Source organism: Eupeodes corollae, chromosome 1, assembly GCF_945859685.1.
Source record: "Eupeodes corollae chromosome 1, idEupCoro1.1, whole genome shotgun sequence".
In the NCBI taxonomy this organism is placed as follows: domain Eukaryota; kingdom Metazoa; phylum Arthropoda; class Insecta; order Diptera; family Syrphidae; genus Eupeodes; species Eupeodes corollae.
In genome coordinates this window covers 119,895,525-119,920,742 of record NC_079147.1, presented here as the reverse complement: position 1 = coordinate 119,920,742, position 25,218 = coordinate 119,895,525, and the positions used below count along the sequence as shown (strand labels likewise).

Below are 25,218 nucleotides of genomic sequence, written 5' to 3'. Positions count from 1 at the left end.
ATACAAACATTGGAACTTACTTGGAAGTGTTCTTAAAAGTTTTTTTTGATTTTTACTAAGAATTGTGAATGCAACTTTCTTACTCACTCTTCAAGAAATCCAAGGACACGACCAAATTAATGAAGTAGGTACGTAGCGTAAAAATCAAAAAAAAAACTTATAAGAACACGTCCAAGTGAGTTCCAATGTTCGTATTTTCCTATCAAAAATGTTTAAATAACATTGGAATTCATTTTGTAATTTGATTTGTATGCAACAATATAAACAAATAGGTGTTGGAGGGTAAAACTTTTTATAGGATCCTTAATTGTTGTTTTGAAAAAAATGTACCGATAAAGAAATCAAGAAATACAAACTTTAGCCATCCTTGGTACACGAAAGAATTGCGTTTGCTGCGTAACAAAAGAAATAAGGCATGGAAAACGTATCTCAAAACTCTGTCTCCAGTCAACTTCTCTTTTTATGTTGAACTCTTTAACCAATTTAAATCTCTTTCTAATTATTTATATGCTTGTTATGTTACTGATATGGGCACCTCTTTGAAAGAGAATCCTAAAAAATTTTGGAATTTTGTAAACTCAAAGAAAAAATCAGATGGCTTTCCAGTTATCTTCAATTACAAGAACCTTTCGTTAGATAAAACTTTTGATATCTGTAACGCTTTCGCGACGAATTTCCGTGAATCATTTGTTAAAAGCCCTCAAGAAGTTGATGAAGTATATTTTCATAATAATCACACTTTTTCGCAAACTAGCTGTAGCCACATACCTGTACTACAGAGTACGGTCCTTGATCTTTTATCTACGTTGAATGATGACTGCTCAGCCGGTCCTGATGGTATTCCCCCGATAGTACTAAAAAAGTGTAGTAATGTTTTAGTTGAACCCCTTACGTTTTTATTCAAACTTTCCCTAAAAACAGGCAAATTTCCCAGTATATGGAAGAAGTCATTTCTTACACCAATTTTCAAGAAAGGTAACAAGTCGGATATAAGCAACTACAGGCCCATTGCAAAGCTTTCTTGCATTCCTAAAGTATTTGAACAAGTTGTTTGTGAAAGCGTAGCATATTTTAGTAAAAATATCATTTGCGAACAGCAACATGGTTTTGTGAAAAAAAGATCAACCGTTACTAATCTCCTCACATTCTCAAACATATGTTCAAACGCTTTAGAACAAGGTTATGAAGTTGACTGTGTATACACTGACTTTTCTAAAGCTTTTGACCAACTAAGCCACGAAATTATTTTATTTAAACTTAAGGCTCTTGGTTTTCCACCATTTTTCTTAGCTTGGATTAAGTCATACCTTGAAAACAGATCCTACGAGGTAAAATTTAGAAATTGTCATTCTGAACCTTTCGTTGCTCAATCTGGTGTTCCCCAGGGAAGCCATCTTGGCCCTTTTCTGTTCATCCTGTCTATTAACGACGTATCGTCATGTCTACGCTCAAGTGAACTTCTTATTTTTGCTGACGATATGAAGATTTTCAAAATAATAAAGTCAAACCATGATCGTATTCTTTTACAAGCCGACATTGATAGTTTCACATTTTGGTGTGGGAAAAATAGCCTCTTACTCAACCCTTTAAAATGCCAGACTATAACTTTCACTAAAAAACTAATCAGTAACGTATTTGACTACTGTATATCACAGCAAAAACTCTGTCGTGTCTCCACATTTAAAGATTTAGGTGTACATTTCTGTTCCAACTTAGAGTTTACACATCACATCAATGTTATTGTTAATAAGGCAAGTTCTATGCTTGGTTTTATAAAACGCTGGGCAAAGGAGTTCAATGATCCCTATGTTACCCTTTCTTTGTATAATTGCCATGTTCGTCCTCATCTTGAATATGCTTCGCAGGTATGGACTCCCTATTACGAAATTCATAGAAAACGTATTGAATCAATTCAACATAATTTCATTCGCTTTGCTCTAAAAGGTCTTCCTTGGGAAGATCCCTATGATCTGCCTCCCTATGAACATCGTATTCTACTTCTTCAAATGCAATCTCTCCATCAAAGGCGTGTTAATAATGACTTAGTATTTTTTCATCAACTCATTAATGGTGAAATTGATGCACCTTATTTGCTATCTTGTGTACATTTGAATTACCGGGGCGGAACTCATCACCTGCGCACGTTTGATTTTATACATATTGACTTCCATAGAACTAACTATGGCAAGAATGAAGCTTTAAGTCGAATGAGCATTTTATATAACTTAAACTGTTCATCGATAGATTTAAATTTAAATAAGGTGGGATTAAAATCATTGTTTAGAACCAGTGCTCCACTATCGTAATTTTTTGTTCTGTAATAGTTAAATGCTAATTTTGTTTTGTATTTTGTGCGTGTGTTAGGCTATATTTGTATTATTTTTTACTAACAACTAACACATGCACTTATGATGAGCCTCTGATCGTAGTTTGACGCTTGCTATAAGCTTACTACTTTCTGAAATTCTGAAGTGTAACAAAAAACATACGAAAGATTCCGGACTTTATATGGAGTGTCTATGAATAAAAGAGTATTTTTTGTATTTTGTTGTTCATTCATTCTTTGGTCAAACTCAGGTAAACACTTTAAAATTAATATTCTAGGCGCTTAAACTTAACCAAATTTAACTAAAATATTATAAAACGCAATTTTTGTAGCTGGGCTAAATGTATTGGACTACAAGTCGCTATATCCATTTTTTATCAGAATGGAAATTTCCATTGAAATCAATCTTTTTCTAATCACAATAATAATTTAAAACAGTATGCACAATCGCTTCGAAGTTTCAATAATAATACCACTGGTCAATCTTACCAAAGCAAAAAAAATACAAATTTTAATACAAAACAGGGAAATTAATAATCGGAATTGTCGAAGGGGCCAAGGAAACCCTATATAATTTGCCAAACAGTACTAATAACACTTTTCCCTTCCGAAAACACAAAAACACATTTTTAGAGAGTTGACTACAAAATATTTGCAAAACACCTAATGATCCTTCAAAACTTAAATATCTTTTACGTATGTATGTAGCTACAAATCCACTTTTTATTAATTTTTTACTAAAAATTAACATCTTAAAAAATGTAAAATGTAAAGATATTCTGAACATGCATAAGAAATCCATAAACAGATAGACGAAAAAGTAATATAATAGCATCAAGTTCCAGTCCCTTCATTCGTTACTATGGGTTTTCCCTAAGAAAGACCATACGAAAGGAAGGAAAGAGTGGTGAATAGTAATAGATTATAGGAAGCTTAACGTATGAATTTTTATTTATTTTTTTTATTTACGTATTTTCAAATGCGTTAATTAATGATTCAATGTCAGATATTATTATTATGTACATTACATATGTTACTGTAGGTTAGGTTAAGTTATAGTGGCTGTCCAAGATGGAAACGGACAAACTTAGGCCAGGGGTGGAATCGGCTAAGGTGATTTTTGATTGTCACCTTTGTGATCATAAAAAGTGATCAAACTAATTTTTGCGTCTAAGTAAGGTGATCACCAAATTTTGTTTAGATTTGGTATCACTTTAAAAGAAATTCAATGACGTTTCTTACAATTTCAGTGGTTTGTGTTGTTGTAATACTATGTAAAAATACAGCCTGGAACAACACAAGCACCTGGACCAAAACAGGTGCCTGAAACAAGGCAGGCACATAATAAAACTACGAACTAAATTGAGAGAATCTTACCCGTTAGCATAAGCATGTGTTAGTTCTCCCGAGCATTTCTTATGGGAAAATCCAGATTCTATGTAGTTGTTATGGGCTTTTGGTGAAGTTTGCACAATTAGGGGGGAAACAATATGAGGTGAACTCAGCCGTTCAAAAAAGAAATCCGTTGAATTCAAAAATTGAAAAATGAATGCAATATTTTTAGAAAAATGAATTTTACAACTTCTTTTTAATGAAAACTGTGTTAAAAATAATATTTAAATGGTTTTGGCACACAAATTCTATGGTTTTTATGAAAAATTTAGCTAAAAACAGACAAAATCGTGCTGAAAGTATAAGCGCACCCTAGAACTGTAATGCAAACGTGTCCCAATTTGAGTTATGTCAAGTTTTGACAGATTAACAGCGAGGTAAGTATTTTAACAATTCTACGAAAATGTAAACAAAACGAATGCAAATGAAGGTAAAACTAAAATATTAATTTATTGAAATAAAAATGTATGATGAATTTAATTTAATCCTCAGATAAAGAAGAATTCAAGGATAACTTTGCAACAAGGAAAGTGGAAGCCCCGAGTAGGAAGCCAGCAACGCCGACATATTTATTCTGGAGTCAATAGGTACAAATTCAAGGTTAATGTGTTCATATTAATTTTAAACTCAAATTATATGAATATTGTTTTGTTTTTTAGTTTAAATTGCACTTCTCACCAAGGCTTTGTTCCTGGCAATCAAATCGCTCTATTCTGATGGCTTATATCCTCATTTTTAACCCTGTAGGAATGAGAATGGCCGTATACAGTGAAGATATCTATGTCGCAGAAGACTGAAAAGCTTCACTTTGCAACCTATCTGACATGCTTCATTTGTCGAGATGGATATACAAGTCGAGAGCTGCTATAAAGTTGAGGAATCTGTTTACTTGGTGGTCATTCATAACCAAGCCAAATACAAGTTGAATCAATTGCAGAGTGTGATAGCAGTAACACATTCACGTAATGTGCCACCATCTTTGCAATGCAAAGCACTTCTTTCAGCAAGCTACAGATAGGCGAAAGATCGCAGTGTATGCAAGTCCTTCCTCATCATGTGAATAATAGTTAATTCAATCTACAGTCAGTTTTTCAAGACAATACCTACCATCGAGGATTGGCCAATTGATCTGTTTCACTATGTTCTTTTTTGCAGAAATTCACATTTGAATATCTTTCTTTTACATTTTTTGGCGAACTCTGTGATGTAGTTGGTGAGGATGTGTTTATAAATAATAAAATAGGAACTATCTTAATTTTCGCTTTTTCTAATTTAAATTGTATGTCTCTGGAATTCAATTGAAATACCTTCCCTCATTCCTGATTTATTGCTTTCGATGCCGTGAATAACTTCAATTCAAATCCGAATCCAATCTATCAATTTAGGCTCTTGAGATATTTTTCTGTTTGTAATTCGAAAGCTATTATATATGTACATACATAAAAGGCTTTTTGAAGCTATCAATTTTATGAAATAGTTTTTTCTTTCAAAAAAAAAAAATGTTTGATGATTATAAACATCTATAATATCTTCCTTCAATATTTTCTTCCTTTACAATATTTTACTATTTCCTATAAAGAATTTGTAGTCTTAAGATTATTACATCAAGTTCTTGTAATATATTGAAAAAAATACAAAAATAAATAATATAATATAAAATAAAATCGGAGTTTTTTTTTCAAAACTTCAGGTAAAGTCAAATGAAGACTTATGAGTGTTTCATAAATAATTAGAAATTACGAAAACTAAGTGAAATAGCAAAATGATTTGAACTGGAGCTAAAAGCAAAGATAAGTACTAATATTGCAATTTAAAGTTAAGAGATACGTCATGCTTTTCGAATTAGGATCGAAGTCAGGATATCTTAATCCTCTCGAAAAAGAACGAGTTTCTGACCAATGCTATTGACCACATAAAATCACGAACGTGATGAACCAAAACATAGGAATAGCATTAAAAAAAAAGTTTTTAATTTTGTTAGATTAAACATATGTCTGAATAAAAAAAATAAAATCTACTTAAAACAGCTTATTTGTTTTCTTTTATTATTATTTGCTGAAAACGAAACAAAAAATAAAAAAGGAATAATCCACTTTGATAATTGGCCTGAGCAGATCAAATTTGGGAAAACCAGAAAGAAGCATTTTTCTTTGAAAAAAGGACATTTAATATCTTTTTTATTTATTCAAAAACTAAGACACATTTACATTTTAACATCCATATATTGTTTTTTAAGTGAAAATACATTATTAGCGTTGAATTAAAAACAAAATTAAATTATACTAAATTACATACAATTTTGAAAAATAATTACAAATGTATTTAAAAACTAGCTGCGCCGCGAACTTTGATTATTAACGGATGAGATGTAAAGCATGTCGTCGACTATAATCATCTTCACTTTAGGATTTGCTGCAATACCGCTTCGATTTGTTGCTGAAAAAAAAACACATCAATTAGGTAGTGCTTTCACAGTTTGTGGTTTATGTAAAACTTACTTTGAAGTAGTCTTGCCATCATAAGCCTTCTGGTCAATGGACGCACAATTAAATTGTAGCAAGTTGATTGGTTTATAAATTTAAAACTCCTGCTGGTAATTCGATCCGTTGATTAAAAATTGTGGCAGTTCCTGTGTTCGATGGTCTTCTAAGTGATTCCAGTTAGTTCTTGATTCAATAAGCATTGTGTATTTAGGAATTCGGCTTCTATTTTTTCTGTCTAAATAAGAAAATTCTAAATTAGTGCATACGAAAATGATTAGATTTTTCATTATCAAAAGACTTACCAATGGTTTTTGATTCCCGTCATTTAGGATGTGTCCTTCCAGCAGGTTGCTTCAATGTCGACTTTCATCATCTATTGGTCTGCGTCAGCCTAAAGTGGCCGCAGTAGTCGATGACTCGGTCAGCAGTGTCCTTGCCGTTCTTTAACGAGCTATTTGGCGTTACAAGCATCGATTTATATCTAGAAGGTGAAGATTAAGCATGTTAATCACGATATTATTGTTTCGATTTGTACATACACAACTTAACCTCATGTGCTGTTGCACTCTATGAAACCAGAAGATGTTGCTTTAGTTGCAGCTGCAAGAGTCGTTTTTTTGTCGGCTTGTACCATACTTCTTGGCAGCTGATGAATGGGCAAATGACGTTGAAAATCCTAAAGAACTATAGAATTTAAAATATTCGTGTTAAAATTACTCGTTAGTAAATGAATGAATTAACCTGATTTGCATCCATACTCTGCCGCTGCTATTGCCGCTGTTAAGTCATTCCAACACTGGGCGGTCGACTATTGAATGTCAAAGCTTTCCCTTGCACTATTGAATTGAATTTCACAAAGTCGATGACTTAGCGGTAGCTGAGGATGTTTGCTAAGTCGGAACTGAATTCGTTATTCTGGTGGTGTTGTTGCATTCCGTGAATCTTACTATTGGCAGAGATGTTGACACCTCTATCGTCAACGCCAACGCCCACCATAGCCGCAGAGACAGATCGCAACGGTCATGAAACAGCAGCAATTGAGTGTAGAAAAATATACTTTACAGGCTTCGAATAACTATTTACAAATAAAGACCAAAGTCTGTGGTTGAAAACATTGATATTAAGAGAAATATAATATAAAATAAATTCACCTGGAGACTAAAGCCCTTGTTTTAAGCAAACCTTCCAAATTTCTTGAGAGAGATTGCTTTCTATATTGGTTTGTAATCGGCAGCATCCGAAATGAAAACACTAAGGAGATGCTAATAAAGTCGATTTTTATTCCTATGTACATCGTCTTGAATTGCTAGTAAAGTATATTATTGAAGCAATCAATAGCTAAAACAAAGCAACTTAAATATTCTTTCTTTACGAGATTCTTTTTTTAAACGTACTTACGTACTTGAGCTTCGAGTAGAGTAAGTCTCATTTTTTGCTTCTAGTACCTGGTCTATCGTTTTTTAAATTAAATGCACTTGTAGCTCTTAATCGTTAAGGTTTTCGATCTGAAAATAAATAAATTCTGTTAAATGTTAAGATAAAACAAAATAATTTACAAAAACTTACTTGTAGAATCTCAAATTGAATGTTTTGTTTTTGAAATCGAAATTATGGAACTGTCATTTTTGACAAGAATTGAATCTGACATTTTGCCTTCATGTATTCACTAACATGTATTCACCGATACAGAATTGGAGAGAGTTCACCTCGAATAAAATTTGAGGGTGTTTCAGGTAGGACGGGTACCGGTCGGGACTCTAGATAATATATTTCCTCTATGCAACTAAGACTGCGTAAAACTCCTGTGCCAGGAAAAGGAAAAGAGCGCCAGAGTTCAAATGCTCGAAAAAAAGGATAGCTGCAACTAAAAAGGATGGAGTTGGAACTGTCAAAATCAGTTAATGAGCTCCGAATAATAGATCTTAATAGGAAGTGACTAAAGACATTTTATAACCATGTACAAAACAAAACTATATGCTGTGAATTTTTTAAGTTAATTTATTTTTTAATGGAGTTGTTTTTTTTTTGTTCATTTTATTTCGTTTAAGTTCATATTATGTATTAAAAGTAATAATATTAATTGAATTTTGTTTTTTATTCAATACTTGGACGGTTTGACCATAGGTCATCTCTTATTCTGTTTCTGTCTTCATTGCTTGTATTTTCTACATACTGAATATTTAGATTTTCAGATGGTGAAACTCTGACCATTTCTTCTGGTAGTGGAACTCTATGGTCACAGCATATGTTGTGCAGAGCTGCACAAACATTTACAATTTGTGCAGATTTTTTGGAGATATCTCACCTTTAAATAGAAAAAAAAAACAAGTTATAATAAATAGGTATTTATATGTGAGCAAATATATAGCACATATGCGTACTTACTTTGGACTTGGAAGATCAAAATTCTTTATTTTATTGCGGAGGTTAATCCTCAAGAGCCGGAGATTTCTATTATGATTAATATTTTCATTTTCAGCATTTTCATAAGTTAAAATCAAAGGCACAAACACATTCATATTGTCTTGAAATTTCAGCAACTAAAAATTAAAATCAATTTCCAATGAAAGTGACAACTAAAGAGCTGTCACCAGAAAAAGTCACCAGATCGTGATTGTCACCGTTGACTATCACCTTACACAGACCGAATTTGTTGATTGTGACTGTCACCTATCACAAATCACCTTATCCGATTCCAACCCAGTTTAATGGACCATTGTGATACCACACGAATCTTGAGGCTTCCTACTAAGCTCAATGGAACCAGCTTGAGTCCCCTATGAAAAGTGAGAGGCTGATTATACCGATATGGTTTAAATCGTTAAAGAAGAATTCTACTAGTTAATTCTTGCGTTTTCGAGCTAGAGCAGGGCATGTGCAGACAAGATGAAGAACCGTTTCTTTCTCTTCCTCGTCCATACAGCTTCTGCAAAAGTCATTAGAGAATACGCCTAGTCTCGTGGCGTGCTTTCCTATTAGACAGTGTCCAGTTATGACTACTATTATCGAGCTTATATGCGATCTGCTTAGAGAGAGTAAGCACGTTGAACATTTTAAATCCAGTGTTGGCCAGATATTTTTTGTGACTTGACACGTGGTGATGTTGTTTCACTTGGTGCCTGCCCTCCTCACAGCGTCTTGCATTAGGAGCAGTTTACAAGTAGCCATTGGTATGCCAGTACTTGCCAAACGTGATAGGATGGGCTGTACTACACCGTTCCTGGCGAGTTCATCTGCCTTACAGTTACCTGGAAAGTCTCTATGGCCCGGCATCCTGCAAAGATAAATATTAAACGGTTGCGCCATCTTCATTAGAGATGATCTACAGTTATGGACTGTTATATAGTTTATAGAGACAGAGTCCAGAGATTTGATAGCGTCCTGGCTATCTACTGATACTGATATCAGATGTTGATATGACGTTTTCTTTGAGCCAGGACAAGCCTTCCTTTATCGCCAAAAGTTCCGCCTGGAACACGCTACAATGATTTTGAATTTTGATTTTGACCCATTTGTGTAAAATGGATTGACTCATCCTCCAAGAATGTCCTATCCACCAAAAAAGATCTGGTAGGTATAGAAATCTGAAAATTTCTGTCGAATTGCAGTTGGTGGATGACGTAGTCTGTGTGCTTTGGAATTGATTCTAAAAAGCTTAGAATTACGGAGTGGCCAATGTTGTTGTCAGACAACTGCGACGAAGCTTTGAGGCGAATAGCAGAGCTTGCATCTATTTTTTGCTTAATATGTCAAGAGCTGTTAGGTAGAGCAAGGTGTCAAGTGCCGCAGACGGCTTATCCCTATTTATACCTTTTTCTAAAGCAGTCCACCATACTACCACACCGTACGTTAAAATCGGTCTGATTACCGATGTGTATAGCCAATGCGTGATTCTGGGTTATAAAACCCATTTATTACGAAGAGCTTTTTTGCAAGAAAAGAGAGCAGTAGCTGTTTTGACTCTCTCCTGTACGATGCGTTTCCAATTTAGTTTTTTATCTAAGACAAGACCCAGGTATTTAGCTTCGTCTAAGGATTTTAATTGGATCCCTTTAATATAGGGAGGGTTGACAAATGGAATTTTGTATCTCCTCGAAAATAAGACCATATCGGTTTTGTGTGGGTTAACACCCAGTCCACACCGATCAGCCCAAAGTATTAGTCTGTACAAGGCATTTTGTAAGAGTTCTTTTAGGATGTTAAGATGTTTTCCTGAAACTGCTATAGCAACGTCGTCCGCATAGGCTATCACCCTCAGCATCCAGACCAGTTAGTATTTCATTCACCACAAGGTTCCAGAGGAGAGGGGATAGAACACCACCTTGTGGTGTCCTTCTACTAACGAACCGTCTACCAGGAGAGTGAATTAGTGCAGATGTGATTGCAGATAAGTCCACGTTGATAAAGGCACCTTCGATGTCAAGGAAAGCAACCATAGTGAACCCTTTATGATGGAGGGAATATTCTACGGTGCGTTCTAAAGTGTGTAACGATGTTTCCACCGGTTTCCCTTAACAGTGGGCACGTTGAGACTAAAATAGAAGTCTTGTATCGATACTTGCCCTTAAATGGATTTCAATCAATCTTTCCAAGGTCATAAGAAGGAATGACGATAGACTTATAGGTCGTAGATCTTTAGGATTGACTTGTGAGCATTAAGATGGACCAGGTTAAGACAGCTGGTAAAAATTGCCTCAAGGATTGGTGCAATTATGTCAGAAGTCTTTTGTAACTCGGCTGGTATTATTCCATCTGGTCCTGCAGATTTAAGCTTGTCCCTTGTGATCAGACCTTGTGGATATGTTGTATTTGAACTTGAACGTATATAATTGTTTCAAGTTTCAGTAAGAGAACTACCAGGAAAGTGAGTGTCCAATAGTAAGTTCAACAATTCATTACTTGAATTTGTCCAGCTTGGCATCGCTGGACTAGTTGAAAGAATTTTCCTTAACCTAGATGCTTCAGAAGCTTCTTCTATCGTGACACAGAAGGATTGCCAAGAAGATCGCTTAGATTTCATTAGTGCCTTCTTGTAGATTCTTAGGGATTCTTTGTAAGAGTCCCAGAGAGAGGCTAGTCCTGCGGTTTTGGCCCTGTTGAAAAGTTTCATTGATTCTTTCCTGAGGGAGTCAAGCTCTGAGGCCTACCATTGTGGTTTCCTCTTTCTCTTATGTGTATAAGTGGACAAGCAATTCCTAGCGATCTGTTCATAGCTGAGGTAAGGTCATTGACTTTGTTGTCAAGTTCATTAGCGTGAGAGGAAATTCCAGATAGTTCAGGTTCTAGTAAACTCTGTAATGAGTTCCTGTTTAAAGGTCAGTCAGTTTTCCGATAGTTTCGAAAAGTCAATGGACTCGCGTTATCATCCACATTTATATTGAACTGTATATGTCTATGATAAGAGAACGAGTGTTCTTTGGATACTTTCCTGTATAATATCATATGGTGTATAGTATCTGAGACAAGAGTTATGTCTAAGACATCTTGTCTAGTTTCAGTTATGAAAATTGGTTCATTTCCAACATTACTTACTTAGAATTTAGTACCAAGAATATAATCAAAAAGAGACTCACCTCTGTCGTTGATATTCTTCCTCCCCCTACAGTATGATGAGCGTCCATCGCTACCAATAATTAGGCGTATTATTTGCCTTTCCGCTTCAGTGACGACTTTCTGCAGTGTTTTTCCAGGGAGAGGGCCTAGGTTGTAATGGCCAAGATACGCTGACACTAGCCAGAAACATCCTTTGCTTGTTTACAGCCTAGCTACGGTGGTATCTTTGTCACTGAAATGATGGAGTAAAAATACATTAATGCTACGTTTAACTTATATGCAAGATATACATAGGTTCACCTTTATCTGTCAAACACAGTGTGTAGTACCCAGGATTCCTGAGTCCTCGAACAACGGATCCTGCAACCCATGGCTCTTGGATCAGGACAATGTCTTCCCCGTTACTCGCCAGACGGTAAAGAAGTGAAGCCGATGCCATTATGGAGTGTTGGAGATTAATCTAAACTAACTGCAGCATTTTGACTACAATTAGGCAGATCAACCTCCACCACGGTTTTGTTCTGATCCTCTGAGTCTGAGGATGAACCCAAGAGTTCGTCCTCGCTCAGAAAGATCATGTTAAGGTCGTCCTCAGTCTCCATTAAGGATGGACTGTCAACGACTTAAGTAGAGGGTGGAGTCATGATTATAGAGTGCATAGGCGCATCGTCACCCTCTGTTAGAAGAGAAGACGACGCCCAGGCCCACCAACAGCGAGTTCAGCTTCGGTGGTTTTTGGAGTCTCGCTTTCCGCTTTAACCTCATCTTTTGTATGTATTCGAATTTTAATGGATTCAAAGCCATAGTTTATTGAGCCCTTGTTTAGGGCTAGAGGAGCCAAGGATTCTTTATTGAGTACCACAATGGCACTCCTATAAAGACCCTTCACTTCCTCTAGCTGGGCTATCTTCCAGTTATGTGTCAGAAGGGTCGAGTTACAAACGCTGATCATCTCGATAATGTCCTCGATACCAGCAGGTTCGATTGGAATCCAAATGCGGGCTCTTGGTCTGTTAGAAATGTCTTCAATAGCGACAACCTTGATCTTCGCACCTGGCCAAACTTCAATTAACGGGCTGACAGCGAGCTTGTATAGGTCACAATGCCAACCCCCATAGCTTATGGAAGGAAGTGGTCCTCGAAGCTACCTCAAAATGCTTGTTTCTTGATGTGATTGAGGGGAGTGCTGGTATTGTGCACCCGATGCCATTTTGGTGTCGGTACGGCCCCTTCAAGAGACCTTTCTCTTTTAGACGTAGAGTCCTTACTTGTCCTTGTTGTAGCAATTATGCTTTGAGCCCAATTCGACGCTAGTGGTTTGCTGCGGTGTCCTTTCAGCCCCCGATGATGTACCAGGGGCCTTTAAGATTTTCGCCGCCTGCCGCTTTCTTTCCATTTCTGGATGTACTCTCATTAGTAGTGGTAGGGCCATTTTTCACAACCTTGACACTACTGAAATCAGGTATTGCTACCTTTATATTCTCGTTGGTGCCAACAGCAGAGGAGCGTTTATGTTAAGCCACTACTCCGTTCTCTGTGTTGGCCGCAGGATATACGTTAAGAGGCTTTGATGCCAAGCTGCCGCCCGATCCTGAAGAGATACCGGTCTCATTGTTTTTTTTCATTTTTGATTTTGGTTTGGTTTGCTTTTGTACATCTTTGTCCTACGAGATGCCAAGAAAAGGGGTCCATCTGCACAGATTCGCATGTACAGATAAGGCTAGTTAATCCGGAGGTCGCCAGGTATCCGGATACTCCGTTAGATACTGGGCTATTTTTGAATAGGGCCCCCAGCCAGACTGATCATCGGCACGGTTCGTTTAACACCTTAGACCTAGCTCAATAAAGATGAGAGTTGGTCGGGGAGGAAGAGAAAGGGCGAGGCGTCAGTTGATGTTGATTCATCATCTGATGTTTAAGGAAAAGACTGGGATTCGGTAACAGCAATTCAGCTAGGTTACCTAGAGTGAGAAGGAGCATAGGAGATAAGAGCACTGATAGGTTTTTCGCCATTACAACGTGGGAGATGGGTTGGGGATTTGGTGACATAAACGTTTTCTGGTATGCCTTGTTTATGTGAAAATGGATGATGATTCTGGGATAAGAACGTCCTTTAGTTTCAGGACTCATCATGAGAAAATTCTCGAGAATCATTGACCTTACTCAGCTTCTACAATTCGACAAGTTCGACGTTCAAAGTAGAAGTATGTTACTGTAACTGTCAACGCAATATTTTTTTAAACGTATTTAATTATTGTATACTTGTTTTTACTATTTAAATTTTCAATGTTTAGTTTTTCAGGTTTGGTAATTGTCAGAAGTGTTAGTATTACTAGAATCAAATGAATTCTCATTTTTTATTTTAGAATAATTAACTACAAAGGGGAATCACTTTCTACTCTCGGGGAGTTATGAGCTCTTAATTTTGCACTGCATAAATTAAATTTATTTTAAAAATCTGTTCGAGTTTTTCTTTCACGCTGAATATTGTTACTGTGTTGTAATTCCGTTGGACAATACCATAAGACTGGTTCAAGTTTATTTCTGTCAGCTCTTGGATTTCTAATAAAACCAAGACTTCGTGTTTCAAGAAAACTTTCGCGATTTTCGTTAAGTTTAGATATAGTTTTTTTTTACTTTTGTATAATAATTCGTAGATCTTTGTTTTGTCACATTTGCCCTAATGTATATCATATGGTGTATTTTTAGTAACACTATGGATGGATGTCTTATACAGTCTTGTAGCTTTTGCTAAAGTCTTGCTGATTTCATTAGTATTGGGGTTAGTTTTATTTTCAAGTAGCTTTTGTTTAAAGCACGATGGAAAGTTTCGTTATCTGAATTTCCTGTATGGGAATTAAATTTTGTAAAGTGATAGTTTATTTGTTCTTTTCTTAGGAATGCGATTATTCTTGGAGCATTGAATTCATTGCCAAGAATAAGCTTTTTGGGTTTCTTTGGATGACATATTATTTCAGCTATATTTTCTTCCAAAGTAATGTGTGATACATTGTGGAGATATCGAATTTCTACGAACTTGCTAAATCTATATAAGCATGTTAAGAATTTAGTTTTTGGCGTTTCATATATATCCATGGACACAACTTCTTTTATGTCTTAAGGTGATTCCGTTATTTGAATTTTTTTCTTTATGGAATGATTATCGTATTTGTTCATGCCACATTTATTGCAAGAACCAATAATTTCTGTTATTAAACTACGAAGATTTTTGAAATATATTTTCTTTCTTGGACCTTGCCAATGTTCTTGTATGGATTGTTTTCATGTTCATGATAAAGCCTAGTACATACTTGTGAACCATCTCGTGAACCCATACAAATTTCAGTTTTTGGTTCACCCGTGAACTTGCTCGTGAAGCTGAGTGGAGAACAAAGTGGAGAGTTTTCGTTCACAGACAATTCACGTGCAAAATGTACGGGAACTGTTGGTGAAGCTTATGCTTATGCTTATTTTGTGCTATGCACAAAATTGATGTTTTAAACTAAAAACACTCTAGTAAAGATATAAATCCTCGGTTTGCCTATAAACTAAACCGGAAACGGACCTCATAAAGTAATTCTTAATGTGCGTGAAAACACGCACACTATGACACAATTAATGAGGTCCGGTGCGTGGAAATTAAGTTTATCAGTGATTTCAATTTCACATTTATTCATGGACATTATGTCAAAATTTTAAATACAACAATGTAAACAAATGGGTTTTGGAGGGTGATACGTACGAAGGATTTATGTCTTCATTAGAGTGTTTTTGAAACGTCAAATATTCACAACGTGTACTCACACTAAGACGAGTTTGTCGTTTTAATGTTTTAATTTTTATTTTATCTCCCAATTCAAGGATAATTCGTTATGAGTATATATTTGCTGTACAATCTTTAATTGGAAAATGATCATTTGCTTGCTTACCTTGGGAACTATAGAATTATTATCAGCCATATTTACTTCTCTAGAAAGAAAATCTGCTACTGTATTATTTTTTCCTTTTATATAATCTATTTTAAAGTTATACTCCATCGTTCTAGACGACTTAAAATATCTTTTCCTAAACTCTTGGTTTGTTACCATTTCATAGGTTGGTGATCTGTTTTAAGATCGAAAGTTTTCCCGTATAGATAAGGTCTTAAATATTTTACAGACCAAACAATAGCCAGTAATTCTTTTTTTTTTGTTGTAGAATAGTTGAACTCAAGTTCATTGAGAGTTCTTGATATATATGTAACTTATTGGACTATTGTCTTGTGAAAGGACTGCTCCAATTGCATGGTTACTAGCGTGAGTCGAAAGGCAAAACTCTTTATTGAAATCTGGATAAGCTAATATGGGTTCTGTAGTTAAATATTTTCAAATGATTTAATATATTCTGAATTCGGTTCATTAATTTTTACGTTTTTCTTAAGACATTAGGTTATGCTAGTTTTGCATAATCCTTTATAAATTTTCTATAGCATCCAGTTAATCCTATAAAGCGTTTGATATGTTAGTCCGGTATTACACAGCGCGTGTTTAGTGAATGAAGTGCAAAAGAGAAAGAAAGAACGAAAAGATGAAACAGAAATAAATCTATCTGAACACGCACGGATAGAAATTTTCTTTTCTACTCTTTCTCTCTTTTTTGGGTTTGCTTTATTTCATTTTGAATGTTGATGAATGAAGAACACAAATAAAAATGGCTTAGGAATTCAAATGGAGCAAGGAATTAACGTCCGAGCTCATTTTGAATTACGAAATGCACCCCATTCTCTATAATCCTTGCCATCCGGAATATATAACAAACAGGGTCAAAAAGGCAGACGCATTTCAAAGTTTGTTAAATGCACTGAAGCCTTTTGATCCGAATATAACAATGGATGCAATAAAAAGAAAAATCCATACATTGCGTAGTCAATTTTCTAAGGAGTTCCGTGAAACGAAAAAGTCGAAGAAGAGTGGGGCTGGTGCCGATGATTTACATGAGCCTAAACTCTGGTGTTATGACCAATTAGTTTTCTTAAAAACTTACTGCAAAACCCGAACAACGGAATCGAATATTGAAGAGGTGAGTTAATTAATTAAAACATCAATTTATGTTTATAATTTGTTTTTTTTTTTTTAGAACAGCGAGCAAAACCCAGTACCCAGTCCCTACTACCACTCCAGCACTCAAGATTTGGATTTTGAAAATAATTATACAAGCAAAAAAAAAGTAAGCACATAATTTTATTTAAATCTGTTTATTTTGCCATTCTACTTGTCCTTCGTTACAAAAATATTCAGCAAAACTACATCGTATTGCCTCTGCTGCCCCTTTACGGGGATTATCAACTTTTTGAGTTTTTATGTTTGTGCTCGTTATTGGAAAAGAGGCTAACAGTGAATTAGTTTCATTAGAGTTGTGTTTCATTAAGAAATTGTGCAGGACGCAACAAGGTTTTGTGACAACTTGAACTTGTTCAGCACGAAGGTTCATAGTCGACTGAAGTATTTTAAATCTGGTCGACATTATTCCGAAGGTATGCTCAACCACATGCCTTGTTCTGCTTAATCGTACGTTGAAAATCCTTTTTGTTTTGCTTTGCGTTCTGAATGGATATGGTTTCAATATGTGTTTTTGAAGAGGAAAGGCATCATCCCCAACAATCACAAATGGAAGTACTCTTCCATCTCCCACAATCCTATCGTGTGGAAACTTATTAGGTGCATCATCCAATACGTTTTTCAAAGAGCTTTGTAGCAAAACTTCAGCGTCATTAGTTCGTCCATTGCTTCCTATGTCCACGTAAATTAACCTGCAGTTTGCGTCTGCCAAAGCTAATAAAATTATGCTGTTAGTGCCTTTATAATTGTGGTAATACGCGCCACTTTTCTTAGGCTTCTGAAAGCAACATGTTTGCCGTCGAGAGCACCAAGGCAATTTGGAAATTGCCAACGTATCGCAAAGTCTTCAGCGATTTGTTCCCAATTAGATTTCGATTCTGGAAACTAAAAAAATCATCATTTTTAACAACAACAATAATAGTAATATTAATAATAACACTTTTTCTTCGTTTCAGAGAAGATTAAATAAACCAAACATTGGCAACAAAATAAACATTGTAGCCGAGCTTCTTCAAAAAAAAAATTGCAAATAAATCGTCGTATTCTTGGCTGGGGAAACAAGTTACTTTCGAAGTGGAAAATATCCAAAACGAAGCAATTAAGAGAAAGGCAATTTGGACCATACAACACGTTCTCCGCGAATGCGTCGAGGAAGATTTATCCCTTAAAGATAACGCAAGGCCTCCATCTGAAAGTTTTTTCACACCAGATCGATCTTTGGAATCATTTCCCTCCACATCAAACAGTTCGAGGGTTAAAGTTTTAAGTGTGGAACAAATAAGACCTCCATCTTTAAACTCAGATACGGCTAAGAGTTGTTTCACTCCAGATCCAGACTTGCTTCAGCAGTCAATGGCAGGGATATTTGAGGATGAAGATTTTATTTAATTAATTTGCAATTTTTTTTAAACTTTGTACCTAAGTATCTACTAAGTTATCTAGAGTAATAAAAAGAACTTACCTTTAAATATGAGCCTTTTAAGTTTTTTCAAATCGCTGCGCAAACTTCTGGGTTGGCTTTAGAAAGAAAGGGTTGAGACAGTCTGGTTTGAAAATTTATGCTCTTGAAAGATTCACCTGTAGCTAAGAATCTCAAAGTAGCTGCCAATTTTTCAGGAGGTGATATAACGTCTCTCATCATTGTATTTTCTTTTTTTAAGTCATTTTCAATTAGTAATAAAAGCAGGTCAAATGTTTTTTCGTTCATCCTGAGATAATTAAAAAAGGATTCGCTGTCATTAACTTTAAGGTCAGATGTTAAAAAACTGAATGATCCCTGGACAGGCCTTTGTTTCCTCCACTGTTTTATCTTTTTTTCTTTTTTTTTAATATATCGAAAGCATCTTCACAAATATCTACAATCCCCAACATTATTTCTTCGTCGGAACTGCTATCGGTATCCATATAATTAATAATAGTTACCGCCGTGTCTAGAAAATTTGTTTCATCTTTGGCTTCCATTTTTGCTATTAAAATAATTTTATGTTAATCTAAAAATGGGCGAAGAAAATAAAATGAAAAGAACTGTCAAATTAACGCGCAATACTGAAATGAGAAAAAGGCTTTGTGTAATAACACTCGCGTCACGGAATGAATGTTCAAATGTTCAAAAGAAAATAGCCAAGAGTTGCGTGTTAAACTCACGCGCCGTGTAATACATGACTTAATTGTTAAGTAGTATTTGGAATGTTAATATTTTGAATTGCACCAATTTTATCGGAAGTAATAGTGTGATCTAGAAATTGGGTCTTTTTTTTCTTAAAAAATTGCATTTGTCAATTAGAATTTGTAAATTGAAATGTTTTAATTTTTTAAATATTAAATTGAGATTTGTCATGTGTTCTTTGAGCTAAGTTGAGAGTATTAATATATTATCTAAATAGGCAACACAAATTTTATATATGTATTCCTCCAATATCTACTTAGTTCATTATGCATTGAAATGTTGCAGGTGCATTCTTAAGCCCGAATGGCATGCGCAAGAACTCATAATGCCCCCAAGGCGTTGAGAAGGCGGTCTTCTCTATATCCTCAGAATCTTTTTTAATTTGATGGAAACCAAAAATACTCCATTTACCAAGATCGGAATCTTTCGTACGTTTCACTCTCCAAAACCCGTTTGTTTACATTGTTGTTTTTGTAATTTTGACAATTAGTCCATGAATAGATGTGAAAACAAACAAAAAAAACGATGCCGTGGGCTAGCCGCACTTTGCAAAGCAAAAACATAATGGGGAGGTTAATATGTTTTTTCAGGTTTTACTTTTTTCGATGAAAAAGTCAGTTTTAAGCTTTAATTTTGCAGTCATTTTTTGATAGCGAACCAATGTACATTTTGTCCTGAAAAAAGCATGTTCAACATCATTTTATTGTAATTAATTCACTAATTTAGAGTAATCACTACGAAATTCTTTAAATTTCATAATTAACCTCGAATAATTGTATCAAAGATGCGTTCGGAGAACCATTAAATTAAGGGTGCGAGCGCAATTTTTGTATTGAATTCTAATCAATTTTCGTTAATGAACGGCCCAAATATTTTGTTTGCAAGTAATCAAAATCTGTATTAATTTAACTAATCCAAGTATATTTTTAGTTTGTTTTTAATGATTTAAGCTTACAACTATTCTTCAATTCCATTTTGATTAATAAATATTAAGTTTAAAAAAAGAGTTATAATCGATTAATACCTTATCTATAACATTCTTGTTTGGTGGATGCATACATGTGTTTGCCAACACCAATGTTTAAAAAAAAAAAACTAATCAGAACGATTATAGCAAACCTGTTGAATAAATGCAGAACAAATTAAATGAAAATTTTGATATATATCACAAAATAAAAACGTGAAAAAATCGTTCTAAATTCGTGTACAACTCATTCAATAGATCAAATAATCGACTCTTAAGTTTATTGTTGGCGTTAAGAAGTTTTTTTAGTGAATTCCCACAGTTTAACGCAAAATATAATTTTCAGTCATTCCGTAAAAATGTTTAGTTACCAAAGTTCAAGTTAACTTATTGTTGTTTAAATGGTATGTTTAATAAAAGTGCTGCTAATAATAACAAAATTAATGAGTTACGTATATATTTAAAATGCTAAAAATGCAACTTATTTTTAAAACATGGTTACCTCAAATTTGTATTTCAAAGTCTAACTGCAAACGAAATTCTAACTCTAACATAGTCCCTCAAAAGAAACATTCCTGCAACAAAGAAGACTAAAATTTGGTCTTACTATTATCGAACTGCTTAAATGGTGAAAATACTAATTTAATTGAGGAATCTAAACTAGCTTAAATTGGCAATGGAACTTCACAAGTATGCTTCTCGTACCATTGTCCGTACAACGAAATACGGAAGCATCCGCCTATTGTTTCCACCTGAACTTCTAACGTTACCAAATGCTCTAAGCCAACTACACTTGAAAAAATTGTCTGTTTTGTCGTTTTACAAAGTATTGTGTTACACTTTTGTCCATTTTCAATCATACTTAACCAGTTGCAGCTCATATTGCGTTCTCAAATAGTTTAAGTAAATAAAAACCAGCACTAATAGATCATAAAATATGTATTTGGTCAATCTTATTTTATATCCATTAACAAAATTTATTTGGATTGAAATTAAAAAGCTATACAAATCTTCCAATTTAAGACCATGTCAGCATTTCAGATTCTGTTGGTTAGGATTGTTTAGTTTTTGAACGAGGCCATAAAACATTCAAAATAATGGTGGATTTACATTCGTCTTTATTTGCGTGCAAAAGGGATATCAAACACTAAAAATGTGTGTGTTTTATAGAGAGAGAAGATGAAAATGCAGACATCTTCACTATAATAAAGTTATAGCAAAGATGAACATGTTCGTCTTTATTATACCAAGTTTGCTTTCTTTTAATGAAAGTGTGCATGGGCTCAGCAAAATTTCGAGTATCGATGTGATTTCCTATAAATTGTTTTTTTTTTTTTTTTCGAATATCAAAACTGAACAAATCGCCATATCATCCGTATTTACTAATTTTCAATTGCAAAAAAATTAAACTAAATCTTATTGACTATGGACGATGGTAAGTTGTTTTTATTTGATTTATCTAAGCTAAGGTATTCTATTCCATAACAGATTTCACGGACTACGAAGTTCTACATAATTATTATGAGGATGAAGAAGAATTTGCCTCACCAACTCCTTCACCTTTTCCCGAACCAGTTGCCAATTCCTGGGAAGTTTCACAAGTCCAGGAGAAAGACCAGAGATCATTTCCCGAAGAAAAAACAGGTATGCACCAAACTAATTATGTTATTTTTTTTCTGAATTAGTCAGTTTATATTTAACAAAAACATAATCAATGTGAAATAAATTTAAAAAAATATTTGGTCACAATTTCATTCGTCGTCCAGAAGAATTGGGAACAACCTGACCAGACACCAAATCCACTTGTAACCTGCAGCGCAAAAGCAGATAAAATGGTTTGGAATTTTGGTAATAGAAATCTTCAATGTATTAATAACATAACCATTTTCATCAGACATATTAACATAATGTTCATATCTACCCTTGAACTCACCCAGGACAAAATCTATTTGATTAACTATTTATCATTTATTTTATTTCAATTTTTCTCAAATTCTCTAAAAGCACGTTTGCTTTGTTTTTATTTCCAAGAACTCTTAATTGAGACAATAAAAAAGTACCCCTCTCTCTGGAATATAAAGGATAAAAATTATCGGAATCGTGTCGAAAGGAACAGTGACTGGACTAAAGTATTGGTTGAAATCGGTAGGTGTTGAGTTGAGTTGCATCCATCATAGTCATTAACATTTAAATAAAAATTTTAGGATTAACTCACAACCATAAGGAATGCACTAGAAAAAGATGGGATTCCATTAAAACTAATTACACCCGTTCAAAAAACATTCCGAGTGGATCAGGGGCGCAAAAAAAATACAGGCATGCGATTCTGCTTGCATTCCTTGATGACACTCAAACACCAAGAGCGTATGTTGTGACGATCTATTTGTATTTTGTATTTACTAAAAACTTTACTTTTTTTGATCATAGGACAAAAACTGTAATGAATGAGGGAAGGGTAAACAAGGTGGTCGAAGGAAAAAAAGTAAGTTATTAAATCATTATTTTAATTGCCATCATCGTAAGTTTCGAATCGCCACAACAATGTTTGCTTATTGCGCGAAACACTACTGCGAATTGATATTGAATTTCTACCTTTAACTTTGATTGTTTTACAAACTTTTATTTCTATTTTACAGATTCTTCTAATCAAGTTCAACAAAAGCTCCAGTCGGAAGCGATTTCTCTATTAAAAGAGATAAACAAACCTAGAGAAGAAAAGACATACGCAACTCTGACGTGTGAACTTGTGCGACAGGATATGGAGTCCTTGCCGGATTCAGAGCAGCGTGCTTTACGCAAAGAACTCTTTGAACTGGTCGATCGATTCGTTGCCCGAAATCGTGATCGAGGTGCAGACATTATTTTATGTTTAAAAAAAGCTTTCTGTGAAAACCATACACATTTATGGATTTAATTTTTTTTACCACAAATGTGTTCCAAGCAATGAAAATTTTGTTTTGTTTTTTTTTTTGTTAATTTTATTGAATTGTTAACCTTTTTTTTTTGCATAAAATTAATATTAAATAAAGAGCTCCGGCTCCGAGCTGAGAGCTGAAAATGTTGAAGAACCGCGAGCGTTTATATCCTTTCACATTGCTTTGCGAACCTGTTTCGTAGTAGCTTTGCTGCTGTTGCTGAGTTCCCTGTAAGTGGGCGAAGACGTTCCATATTAGTAGACTCTAATCTCCAACTTCCTCTTGTTTCTCTGCCTTCAATATCCAGATCGATTAAACCAGGTTCGATATACTGGTTCCCCTTGTGGTGCCGTAGCCAGTTATGTAGGCAGACGCAACATTGAACAATTTGTTCAATAAGACTCAAGCCAGCATTAATCGACGTACGGAAAATCCTCCATTTCGCAACAAGAATTCCGAAAGAGTTTTCGATTACTCTTCTGGCTCTGCTCAGACGATAGTTGAAAATTCTTTCTTCCACAGTAAGGTTCCTCTTGCTGTATGGCTTCAACATGTTTTCTGTTAATGTGAAGGCATCGTCGGCTACAATGACGTAGGGAACACATTGAAAATTGTCCGTAACATCTCGGGGCGGCGGAATCCTATTATAATACAAAAATTGTTAAATTGAACTTTGTTTGTGAAGGAAAAAATTACTGTATGGAGTTGGAGTAAAACTTTTTTCCGAACTCAGAGTTCTTAAATATTCCACCATCACTCTGCCTTCCTGCCGCTCCTACGTCACACATCAAGAATGCATAATCGGCATCGCACAATGCCATTAAAACTATTGAGTAGTGTTTCTTGTAGTTAAAAAACTCTGACCCAGAGTGTTGTGGAGACTGAATCATAATATGTTTTCCATCGAGGGCGCCTATGCAATTTGGGAAGTTCCACTTATCTTCGAAGCCCTTTGCTACTCTTAAGAAAGTAGTGTTTTCCAAACTTGGAAAAACCTTTTTCCAAAAAGCTCTAGTGATGACTTCAGTTGTTTCGAAAAGAATATTATGAACGACAGAAGCCGAACACTTGTAACAAATCCCTAAGCTCTGTTGAGATTCCCCAGTTGCCAAATAACTATAGAAAATGAGCAAAGTAAGCATAAGAACTTAAGAACTAATTTAAAGTAACTTACCGAAGAGTAATGACTAAGCGCATTTTCGGACATATAGGTTCTCGTGTGACATATTCCTTTTTTATTTGAGGACCAACAAGAAGCAGAAGTTCTTCCAGCTGTGCAGAAGTAGTCCTTAAATATTTTAAGAACAACAAACGGTCACTGATAGCCTCAATTTCCCCAAACACTGACACGAATGCACCACTTTCATTTCTTTTGCGAAGGTATGGATGAACCCAAAATCTTTTTTTTTTGTTTTTTGGAATCAATTTCGTCTTCTTGAAATAAAAAAGATGTGAGAAGAAGGTTTGATGCCGTTTTCAACTTATCAAAGTCCATTTCAAATTTTTAAAATAGTTTTTTTTTAAATTTTTCGCTTTTAAATTAAGAAATAAAATGTCAAAATCAGCTGCGGTAAAAATTATAGGAAGTTATGGAGACGAAAAAGAAACACATAGAGTGTATTCTGTCTCGCTTCAATGTTCAAAATATAGCTGAGCTCTTCTACTTTTCTGCAAATCTGCAAATAAAGACGAATGTAAATCCACCATAAAGCATTTAAATGTGCCTGCAGACTATAATGAAGCATTTTGATGGGCCGGAACACTAAATGTGAGAATGGGTTTGGTTTTTGCATCATTACACGCACACTTTCAAAATTTTCTCAAAATTTTATTTAAATGGGGAACCCAGCTTTTCGAACAAGTAATTTTTGTATGTCAAGTGGATTTGTAGATGTTGCAAGTTTAGAAAGGACAATATTTTTTGCAATTCAGCAGCTTTTAGTCCGGATATAATTGGAAATGTTAGTGAGTTAGTTAGTAGTATCATTGGTGATTTTTGGCAAAAATATGTTTTTCGACAAAGCAGAAGTCGAAGAATCCACATTAAGTTCGGTCGTTGAAGGAGATGGAAAGAGATTAACAACATTTTGTGATATCAGTGGTAATGAAAAAGAAGAAATAGATAACGAAGTAGGTACATTGTTGTTAGGGTTAAAATTGGCAACTGGGCGGGATATTGCAAAGTCTTTAAATACGGAAGTTGCTACTTTCTTTGGTAAATGGCATATATCAGAATTTTCGGCGTCTTTTTCGTTTAGTTAAGGTTATTGTTTTGCCTCCCAAATCAGGAGTTTTGTCTTTATTAATTTTATTTTCAATATT

At 34.7% G+C, this 25,218-nt stretch overlaps 2 protein-coding genes and 1 long non-coding RNA gene across 10 annotated transcripts; 1 reads left to right on the top strand and 2 right to left on the bottom strand.

The window, feature by feature from the left end:
- Positions 1-5,978: 5,978 nt before the first annotated feature.
- LOC129938537 (uncharacterized) lies at positions 5,979-6,872 on the bottom strand. The gene is made up of 3 exons (XR_008780474.1): positions 6,504-6,872; positions 6,217-6,436; positions 5,979-6,154 (listed from the first exon to the last, which is right to left on the bottom strand). It is a non-coding gene; the product is annotated as an uncharacterized LOC129938537 (long non-coding RNA).
- A 14,410-nt stretch (positions 6,873-21,282) lies between these two features.
- Positions 21,283-23,050, top strand: LOC129943039 (uncharacterized). 7 transcript variants are annotated; one of them, XM_056052247.1, is made up of 6 exons: positions 21,283-21,416; positions 21,470-21,625; positions 21,748-21,829; positions 22,013-22,126; positions 22,186-22,345; positions 22,409-22,596. In XM_056052247.1, the coding sequence occupies exons 1-6, from the start codon at positions 21,414-21,416 to the stop codon at positions 22,473-22,475; spliced, it is 582 nt and encodes a 193-aa protein (XP_055908222.1). In that variant the 5' UTR covers positions 21,283-21,413; the 3' UTR covers positions 22,476-22,596. The 7 variants fall into 7 exon arrangements, with proteins under 7 accessions (XP_055908222.1, XP_055908221.1, XP_055908220.1 ...); XM_056052246.1 differs by lacking the exons at positions 22,186-22,345; positions 22,409-22,596 and adding an exon at positions 22,618-23,050 and having other exon boundaries at positions 21,751-21,829; XM_056052245.1 differs by lacking the exons at positions 22,186-22,345; positions 22,409-22,596 and adding an exon at positions 22,618-23,050.
- A 9-nt stretch (positions 23,051-23,059) lies between these two features.
- LOC129943037 (uncharacterized) lies at positions 23,060-24,202 on the bottom strand. 2 transcript variants are annotated; one of them, XM_056052244.1, is made up of 3 exons: positions 24,071-24,202; positions 23,593-24,012; positions 23,060-23,537 (listed from the first exon to the last, which is right to left on the bottom strand). In XM_056052244.1, the coding sequence occupies exons 1-3, from the start codon at positions 24,091-24,093 to the stop codon at positions 23,060-23,062; spliced, it is 921 nt and encodes a 306-aa protein (XP_055908219.1). In that variant the 5' UTR covers positions 24,094-24,202. The 2 variants fall into 2 exon arrangements, with proteins under 2 accessions (XP_055908219.1, XP_055908218.1); XM_056052243.1 differs by lacking the exon at positions 24,071-24,202 and having other exon boundaries at positions 23,593-24,060.
- Positions 24,203-25,218: the final 1,016 nt, after the last annotated feature.

Coding starts and splice junctions, on each gene's coding strand:
- LOC129943037 (XM_056052243.1), bottom strand. CDS start 24,038: ATGCTTACTTTGCTCATTTTCTATAGTTATTTGGCAACTGGGGAATCT. Junction 23,538..23,592: donor TTTTACTCCAACTCCATACA/GTAATTTTTTCC, acceptor GTATTATAATAG/GATTCCGCCGCCCCGAGATG.
- LOC129943039 (XM_056052245.1), top strand. Junction 21,830..22,012: donor TAAAATGGTTTGGAATTTTG/GTAATAGAAATC, acceptor TTTATTTCCAAG/AACTCTTAATTGAGACAATA. Junction 22,127..22,617: donor TAAAGTATTGGTTGAAATCG/GTAGGTGTTGAG, acceptor TCTATTTTACAG/ATTCTTCTAATCAAGTTCAA.